This window comes from Pinus tabuliformis, chromosome 5_1 (assembly GCF_031772625.1).
Source record: "Pinus tabuliformis cultivar Carrire ecotype Pingquan chromosome 5_1, CPIR1, whole genome shotgun sequence".
Classification (NCBI taxonomy): domain Eukaryota; kingdom Viridiplantae; phylum Streptophyta; class Pinopsida; order Pinales; family Pinaceae; genus Pinus; species Pinus tabuliformis.
Window position 1 is genome coordinate 723,135,329 of NC_142305.1, and position 9,431 is coordinate 723,144,759.

At 42.1% G+C, this 9,431-nt stretch overlaps 2 protein-coding genes across 2 annotated transcripts; both read left to right on the plus strand.

Annotated features, from left to right (window-relative positions):
• Positions 1 to 4,140: 4,140 nt before the first annotated feature.
• LOC149166955 (uncharacterized) lies at positions 4,141 to 6,364 on the plus strand. Its single transcript, XM_089430312.1, has 3 exons — positions 4,141 to 5,232; positions 5,326 to 6,199; positions 6,294 to 6,364. Exons 1-3 carry the CDS (start codon positions 4,141 to 4,143, stop codon positions 6,362 to 6,364), a joined length of 2,037 nt encoding a protein of 678 aa, XP_089286438.1.
• A 1,755-nt stretch (positions 6,365 to 8,119) lies between these two features.
• On the plus strand, positions 8,120 to 8,879 carry LOC149166956 (toll/interleukin-1 receptor-like protein). Its single transcript, XM_089430313.1, has 2 exons — positions 8,120 to 8,606; positions 8,816 to 8,879. Exons 1-2 carry the CDS (start codon positions 8,125 to 8,127, stop codon positions 8,877 to 8,879), a joined length of 546 nt encoding a protein of 181 aa, XP_089286439.1. The 5' UTR covers positions 8,120 to 8,124.
• Positions 8,880 to 9,431: the final 552 nt, after the last annotated feature.

Below are 9,431 nucleotides of genomic sequence, written 5' to 3' on the forward strand. Positions count from 1 at the left end.
GGATGACAAGAAAGAAGAGGACAACTGGGGTTTTAACAGCAGGGCGGTCTCGGAACGTGGAGAGTTTACCCTTAACCGAGCAGGGAAATGGTTATAACCCTAGGGGCAAATGCGTTGGCAGCATCTCCAGTCTACCCGAGGCTGAATATAGCATTTGCTGAAGGAAACGGACCGTTAGCGGTTGCCTGTAAGTGTTTACTGCAGGGTAATTACCATGGTGAAACCTAGAGAGGCAGTCGACCTAGACCCTGCACCAGAAGACATCTTGTCGGTTTGGGGAAAGGAGGTAAACGCCCAAAATATTGACAAGTTTTTTGGGTCAGCTGGCAGTCATGCATCCGAGGATTTCGCATTGGAAGGTTCATGGAGCAACAGAGCAGCAAAAGGGTTGCTGGAGGAAAGCCTGGAGCTGGCCGGGCTGAATAGCCAAGGAGAAAGGGGTTTACAAGCCTCAGGTCCTCAAGAGGAGGGTTTCCTTCTGACAGAAAAACCTTTTGGCTCTCAAGTAAGTAAGGATAAACCCCTTTTTAATGCTCCCTTCTTTTCTGGAGGACTTGAAGACATTATTAACTACAAAGCGAATCAAGGAATTTGGAGATCTGTGGGAGGAGGTCTTAAAGCCGATATAGCAGCAGCAGAGGGGGGTAAATTGCTGGCAATCACCAGACCAATAATCGCAAAAGGAACGTACAGGCTCAGCCTGGGAGCTGAAGTGTCTGGTGTAGGAACGGGTGAACCCTCGGAGCGAAGGAGGGATCGCCACGGACCAGATGCTGGATTGCTGAAAGAGGGCACCGGGTTTGCAGTAGGCATAGAGAAAGGAATTGGAGGTGGAACCTCAGCAGATACCCCAGCCAAGGGAAGACAAACCCTAGACAAAAACGAGCTCAAACAACAAGCAGAAGTGGACAAGAGTGACCCAAAAGCACAAGATAGGGAGGAGGACCCTGGGCATGAAAAGACCGGGGGGAAAAGGAAAAAACCGAAACCCCTCAAGAAGAAAATGTTTGAAGGCAACTTAGTCCTGGGCATGGATGTACAGGTAGAGGACACTCTAGAGGTGGCCGAATGCACTTTGGTAGGGAGGGCTAGAGGTAAGAGCTACTCAGGTAAATTCATAAAACATTGGGCGGAGGAATAGTGGAAGAAGGACTCGATTAAAAGCTTCAAGGTAGCAGTCCCAGTGAAAGGGTGGTTTATGGTGAGATTTGAAAGCAAGGAAGCGGCGAACTAGGTAGTAGGGAGGGATTGGGCTTTTGGGAATCACCCAGTTCTATTCAAATAGTGGACTCCTTTATTTGATGTGAAAAGGGAGAAGGTAGAGGAGTTTCCTGTTTGGGTTAGGGCACCCGACCTACCCCCTTTCCTCTGGGTAGAGTCGGTCTTCAAATCGATAGGAAACCTCCTAGGCACATTCCTGGAGGCGGATATGTCCTTTCTGCATACTCACAACAAAGCCATGGCCTGGATCCTGGTCAGCTTAAATCCAAAAGAAGGCCTTGCGGAATCCATCAATCTTCAGTACAAAGACTATGTTTTTGAGCAACCGCTAGATTATTAACATCTACCTTTTAGATGTCATAGATGCCACGAATGCGGGCATCTGGCAAGAGACTGACCGCTGGGCAATCGCAGAAGAAGGACTCAGAAGAAAGTCGAGCAGGAGGAGAAGATAGCGGAGCTGGAAAAGGAGCCTGGAACAGAAGCACTATCAGAGGAGGACTCTATGGGCGTGGGCCTTAACCATGAAGGGGATCGAGAGGAACAGGCCGGAGTAGACCTGCCAGTGGAAGAAGAAGCAAATGAGGACCAGCGCGGATCAGATAACTTTACAAAGGAGACCATAAATGAAACAACAGTCAACCCGGTCGAAGACTCAAAGGGTATGCAACTAGACTCAAGTAATCCATATATATCTTTAGAAATTAAAGATGCTTGCTTGATTTCTAACTCACAAATAAATAATTGTTTCAATGATGAACATTTAAATGTTGAAAATATCACTGCTGCTATCCCCTCACTAGACCTGAACTGTGACGATGCTCCTTTCAGAATAAAGGAACCTGTTCCTTTCTCCTCGGCTTGTCATTATAATCTAAGATCCCTTGACAAAAAACATGTAAACCTAGAACCGGTCGGTGGATTAGGCCCATCCTCGTCTCAGGCCTTCAAAAGGAAGGCTAGAGGTAGGAAATCAAACCTGTCCAAAGCACAGGTAAAGGCAAAGTATGATGTGGCTGACGGAAAGCAAATGTCTATCCCTGGGGCGCTTAGAGCAGCAAATCCCCATGAGAATGTTATCAAATGATATTTTTATCCTGGAACTGCAGGGGTTTAGCCAGTAAACCCAAAAAACTGGCCCTTAAGGAGATAGTTATGCGTTATAATCCGGATGTTCTTCTACTACAAGAGACCCTTGGCAAAAGTTTAGATGTGGAGATGACCCTTAGAGCTACTCTCCCAGGCTGGCACTTCTTAGCAGTAGACTCTGTTGGACATTCAGGCGGAATGGCCATGGGCTTCAGGGAAGGAAGATTGTAGCTAATTAACCATTAGGGAATGGCTCATGTGCTAGGGATGGAGTTTCAATTTCCAGAATTCGGTTATCCCTAGTTGATCTTAAATATCTATGGGCCATGCCAGGGAAGGGTAAACTTCTGGACCGATCTTCTGTCAAAATCTCTGCGGAAAAAACAAAATCTGATTATAAGAGGTGATTTAAATTTCTTGTTGGGAAATGCTGAAGCCTAGGGTCCTTTGGCCAGAGAAGACCCGCTCTCTGATTTTTTTCTTGAACACCCTCTGCTCCCACAACCTGATTGATGTAAACTTAGTCAAATTAAAGCCTACCTGGAGGAATAGAAGACCAGGAGCTGAAAGAATAGCAAAGAGACTGGACCAGTTCCTGTTATGCGAAGATTTGGCATCCAGAATTCCAATGTTCAGACAATGGGTGGGCGAGGGAGGGAATTCAGACCACTTCCCAGTTCTTATGGAGCTCTCCAAACCTCCCAATTCAATACATCCTAGTTGCAAGAGGAATCCTTCAATAGGCTCTTCAGGGAAACATGGAGACACCCGGATAGAAACTCAATGGAAAGCAAAGGATTCCTTTTCATGGAAAACTTAAAAAGACTTAAAAAAGCTACCATGGAATGGGCAAAATCAAGGAAGCAAAAGCAGAATGAGGAAATCACCAAAATTGATGCAGAATTGCGGGAGCTGGAAGACCCTGAGGCGGATGGATATGCAACACAGGAATCCAAAGAAAGAATTCTGATGCTTGAAAAGCACAGGAACCAAATATTGCTGGCCAGAGAGGAGGAATGGAGGCTGAAGAGCAGGGCGATTTGGCTTAAAGCTGGGGACGAAAATACGAAATTTTTCCATAACTATGCAAAAGGGAGGAAAAATGCGAACACGATATGGAAGCTAAAGGATGATGAGGGCAGAGAGGCCAACTCTTTTGAGTCTCTATCCAATATGGGAAGGAATCACTTTCAGAACCTGTTTACTGACCAAGGAGGGATAACATTAGCAGAAGTGATCAGAACTGCCCAATGCTTTCCCCGGTATGTAGAGGAGGAGGAAGCAGAGGATTTAATCAGAGAAGTTTCCAAGGAGGAGGTGGAAGGCATTATAAAATCAATGGCCAAAGATAAGAGCCCAGGCCCGGACGGGTGGACCATAGAACTCTTCCAACATTTTTTTGAACAGATCGGAGCAGAACTAACTGAGGTGGTGGAAGAGTCGAGGAGGAAAGGAGAGATTTACTCCCCCTTCAACTCAACATTCATAGCCCTTATTCCTAAAAAGGAGGACCCGGAATCCTTTGAAGATTTCAGGCCTATCTCATTGTGTAACTGTATATACAAAATTATTGCAAAAGTGATCGCTGTCCGGTTAAAACCGATTTTGTCAAAATGCATTTCAAGCGAACAGTTTGGGTTTCTAGACGGTTAACAAATCCATGAAGCCATAGGAGTGGTGCAGGAGACAATACACAACATCAGACAGACAAACAAGAAAGGAGCTGTGATTTAAATTGATTTTTCAAAAGCCTATGACAGGATCAGCTAGACATATTTGAGGATGTTGTTAACTCATCTAGGCTTTAATCTGGTTTTCATCAACTGGGTAATGGGATGCATCACTAGTGTCAGCTTTGCAGTTTTAATCAATGGGGCTACATCCTCCTTTTTCAAAGGACAAAGAGGCCTAAGACAGGGATGCCCTTTGTCGCCTCTGCTCTTTCTTCTAGTGGCTGAAGGGCTAAGTCAACTGATTCTGGAAGCCAGAAGAGCAGGTTTGGTAAAAGGTTTGGAAGTTGCTGTAAATATGTTCATTTCACACCTCCTTTTTGTAGATGATATTTTATTATTTACAAATGGGAGCTTGAATGAAATTAAAGAACTAAAAAACATTCTTGATTTGTTCATGAAAGCCACAGGGATGCAAGTAAATCTCAGGAAATCCCAGCTCATTATGGAAGGTTTCAATAGACATGAGAAAATCCTGATCACCTCTATTATGCCCTTTGACGTTTACAACATGGAAAATCCCTTCAAGTATTTGGGCTTCTGGCTGAAGCCAAATGCGTACAAAAAACAGGATTGGAACTGGCTGGTGGCAAAAATCGAAGCAAAAATCACTCATTGGAGCTTCAAGTGGCTTTCTAGAGCTGGTAGATTGACCCTAGTCAACTCTGTACTGCAAGCCATGCCAGTTTTTTGGGCAGCTTTGACCTGGGTTCCTAAAGAGATTCTTAATAAGATTAGAAGGATCTGTAGCAGATTCCTTTGGTCTGGTTCAAAGGAGGACTCAGTCCTCCCGTGGGTCGCATGGGAGAAAGTGGCAAGGCTAAAAGAATGGGGAGGATGGGGAATCAAAAACCTCTATGATTTTAGCCTATCCTTGGCTGCCAAATCTGGGTGGAAACTCATCAACTCAGAAAATCTGTGGACGAGAGTGGTTAAGCGGAAATATGTAGATCCTGTCCCCCTGGAAGAATGGATCAGAAACCCAAATAAGAAAGGAAGGAATTCTTCGGTGGTATGGAAAGCTACAACAGAGGCGTTTAAAATTATTGAACAAGGATTGGCATGGCAGGTTGGAAATGGAGAAAATCTGAGAATAGGGAAAGATCCGTGGGTCGGTTGTAATGGACAGTTCGCCCTCTCCCCAGGATTGATCAGACATCTAGAATCAAAGGGCATTCTCTTTCTGAATCAGGTTGAGAAAATCGGCTAGTCCACAATTTGGGGGCAAGCATGGAAAACAGGTGAAGAATTAGACCTCAGACCTTACTGGTGGAATGAGTGGAAGGCTTTCATTCAGGAACTATCCAGAACAAATGTAAGACTGAAAGACAGCCCGGATCGTTTGGTATGGGCACATGTGGAATCTGGAGCTTACTCTCCAAAGTTCGGTTATAAATTCTTAATGTCAAAGAAAGGATGGGAAGAACCGGAATGGTGGGCCAAACTGTTATGGAAACTTAAATGCCCAAAAAAAGCCAGGCTTTTCTTCTGGTGTACTCTAAAAAGGAAAATTCCAACATGGGACATTCTCCAGTCCAGATACAAGCAAGGCCCGGGGAGATGTCCCTTATGTATAGCTGACTCTGAGACTATTAATCATCTGTTTTTAGAATGTCCTTTTGTCAAAAGAATATGGGGAGAGGTGCAAAATCTATTACAAAAGCCGTTAAGCTGGGAAGGGGATAATTTATCTGTGGTTTGGGAAAAGTGGTGGAGGCAGTATACAGAAGGGAATCTGCGGAACCTACCCCCCATCATCTGCTGGGGCGTATGGATAGCAAGAAACAGGTGTATTTTTTCAGACAAGGAAACCCCGGCTGAAATAATTGCACTCCAATGCACTGCAATTCTATCCAATATCCCAGAATCAGAGGAGGCAAGGAATCCTAAACAGAGCAGAGAAGAACAAATCAAAGCAGGGATCCCATGGGCTTATTTCGATGGGGCTTCTCAGATCAACTCAGCAGGAGCAGGGATGATCATACATCTAAATGAAAACCATATTTTAAAAGCTTCTGTGGGCCTAGGCACCGGATCAAACAATTTTGTTGAACTCTCCGCTCTAAAGCTCCTTCTTTGTTGGCTTATTCACAGGAACATCTTCACAGTTCAGATCTTTGGGGACTCCTTAAACGTTGTAAAATGGGTTAATGGACAAAGTAGATGCCAAAATTACATGCTGAGACCACTATTAGAAGAAATTTTGAATCTAAAGCTTTCTTTTAATGTTTTTTCAATTGGCCATATTTACAGGGACCGAAATGAAGCAGCAGACAGGCTTTCTAAAGATGGTTTGCAGCAAAATATGGGCAGTTGGAAAATAGCTGAGGAAGATCATGATCAGATCCGTGTGTCAGATCAACCTCCCTATGTTTAGTCTCTACTTTTATTTTCTTTTGATATCATATATGCTATATAAAAACTGATGTAAACTGGATGAAAGTACAGTTTGTATTTTGGCAAACTGTTGGTTATTTTTTCTAATTTCCATGGTATCTATTTCCATATGTGGGTTGTTTTCCTCAACGAGGAGACCCAGGAGTAGATATGCGACCTGGAACATTGTCATTTTTGGTTTATATGGGCTGACTGTAGAAAGTAACTGGAATGGGTGATGTATCTTGTGACCGAGGTGTTCAGAGTCTTTTCCTACCCAGTTTTTGTACAGAGAAGATAAACTCTTTTCTGGAGTAGCTATAAGACTTGCTCATACAGCGAACTGAATGCATTTGCATATACTTGTAAATTTTTATCGTTTATATAAAAAGTTAGATTTTTTTCTTTGGAAAAAAAAGTTTAGAATATGTTTTAAAATTGTTTTTATTTGGTTAATTTAAGAAGTAAAGAAACAAGTTATAGTGAAAGACCAAAAATATATGGGAAAAAGGCCGTCTCCTGAGACTACCAAAACCTACTTATAGACCACCAATTAATTATTTTCCATTAGTAAAAGTGATGAGTTAAATATTTATAATTTAAATTAATTATTAACTTATTTATAATATATGATATTATTAATACCTTTAAAATAATAAAATTTCATTTTAAAACTAATTTCCCCGTACAATTAATTATAATTTCCGCTGCTTTTTCCAACAAGAAAGTATCGTTTTGAAGCTGAGATGAATTTCTTGGAAAATATATTTTACTTTCCGTGGGCTTTCGATGCTTGGAAATATTATATTTTAAATAGTTGTTATGTTGTACTCGTGAACCAGCGCACGTAATTGTATTTTCCATCGGCTTTCCTTGCTTAGGAAAACCTTATTTATAGTTTGTTTTCGTGTTGTGCTCGTTATCTCGCCACTTGCCTGTGGGGGAAGAAGTGTTATTTTAATAAGGAAAGGAGACAGAAGGGAGGACCCTATCGATGTTGGCGTATCCGATTCATCGTTTTTTCTCGGTGTTCGATGACTGATGAACCCAATCAGGAGGAATGCCTAGGAGGCAAGAAATTCAAAGGCGGAAGGAGCTGCGTTCCTCTTTGTGATCGCCTACCTCCTGGCCTCATCAGAACCTTCCTACTCCCAAGGCAGTGACGATTCAAACTTGTGAGATGTGCTGCGATTTCTCCTCCTTTCAGTCAGTGAATGACGTGCAGTAGGGGTTACGGCTAGGCTAGGGTGCTTTGAAGCGGAAGGAGGGAGGCAGCTACCCAGCTAGGAGTACTCAAAATAAGATTTCATCAGCGCCGTCGATCTTCAAATCTATTGTTTCCTGTCCGTTGATCTCTAGTGGAGAGTAGGGGAGGATGGCAATCCGGAGGAAGAAATTTCAGGTACATGAGGATTCAAACGTGCAAGATCTACAGATAAGTGAGGGCTCAAAAAGTAAGTTAAGTGAGACTTCGTAAAGTAAGAGGCATTTAAGGAACTTCGTGGACATTTCATTGCCCGTTTGAATGTACCTCGCACTTTCCTCCATCCTTCGAAGATCTATCTCCTCTACTGCTCTCCTCTGAAATCAAAGGACGAGGAGGATTCACCTGCTCTCCTATAAAAGGTCCTCCCAGCCTACCACTTGTCAACAAACCAATTAATCACGAATAGCCAACCGAGGGATGTTGATCTCCGTTTCCTCTTCAATGGCTGTGGGAATGCGGAGAGCGTGGAGATATGACGTGTTTCTGAGCTTCAGAGGCTCAGATGTGAGGAAAGGCTTCGTAGATCATCTCTACAGAGCCCTCACAGCTCACAAAGAGATCAATGTTTTCCACGAAGCCGATCAAGTGAAAGAGGGTGAGAATATGCATGCAACTATAACGCATGCCATTAAATGCAGCAGAATTAGGATTCCTATTTTGTCCCCAGATTATGCATCATCTGTATGGTGCCTCAATGAACTCTCGCTTATCGCGAATCAGGTGCAGGGAACGGTGATTCCTCTGTTTTATAAAGTAACTCCTTTGCAGGTGCGTCATCCAGAGCGATCTGGCAGCCCATTTGCGCAGGCATTCCAACATTATCACAGTTGCGGAATTCACGAAGCAGAAGAAATTGAAATATGGAAAGCTGCTCTGTTCAGAGTTTCTGATTTCTCAGGCTGGACACTCGACCACACAAATGGGTGCGCGAACTAAATTAAAAATAGCATGTACCCCATTCCTTTGATATTTGTTTGATTCATTACTGTTTTCATAAATGGAAAGTTGTTTGTTTGATTTTTTACGAAATAGAAAGCAGTTATGTTTATACCAGACGGACATGGTGGGTTGATCAAATTAGTATCTCTCTGTTTGGACGTTTGATCCATCAACGTTTTCCAACGGTTTACAGATATGAAGCGGCGCTGGTTGACCGTGTAGTTGAGGACGTGCGTGAACAGTGCGAAAGAAAGTAGCGGAAAGATTAATAATTAGTCGTTACTACACAATCTTTAGTATGTGGGCGCTCGCGTGGGATACGGGGTGATCCTATTCTCCATTGGAATTATGTCCGTTATTCCCTCCCTTCTGATTCGATTGGAATTTCTAATCTGGTATAAAAATGTGATTTTCGTACTTTTAAATTATGTTTTATATTAATTCCATGTTTTTATAAAATAATGAAATAATTCTGTGGATACGTGTATTTTTCATTTTTTTTTATGGTTTATAGGTATATTTGGAAATACGTTCAGAATTTCAATTTAATTATGAATAATTAATAAATGGATAATAGAAAATTAACTTTATAAAATATTTTTTATATTTTTTTTAATAATAATTTTAAATAAGATTCTATAGTTGAGTTATCTATCTATGTTTTTATGATGGATGAGAGTGAGTGACTTAAAAAGTTTTGATATAAAAATTGATATGTAATTTTTTGGAAAAATATTTTTATTAATCATAGATCACAAAAATTGCATTATGAGATTTTATTCCTACACAGAAGGGAAGTTGCCAACAAA

Bases quoted from the DNA above. Each gene is read 5' to 3' on its own strand.
- LOC149166955 (XM_089430312.1), top strand. From the start codon at position 4,141: ATGGGATGCATCACTAGTGTCAGCTTTGCAGTTTTAATCAATGGGGCT. The intron at 5,233-5,325 runs GTTGAGAAAATC...AATGAGTGGAAG, and splicing joins GCATTCTCTTTCTGAATCAG to GCTTTCATTCAGGAACTATC. The intron at 6,200-6,293 runs GTAGATGCCAAA...CCATATTTACAG, and splicing joins AAAATGGGTTAATGGACAAA to GGACCGAAATGAAGCAGCAG.
- LOC149166956 (XM_089430313.1), top strand. From the start codon at position 8,125: ATGGCTGTGGGAATGCGGAGAGCGTGGAGATATGACGTGTTTCTGAGC. The intron at 8,607-8,815 runs GTGCGCGAACTA...AACGGTTTACAG, and splicing joins ACACTCGACCACACAAATGG to ATATGAAGCGGCGCTGGTTG.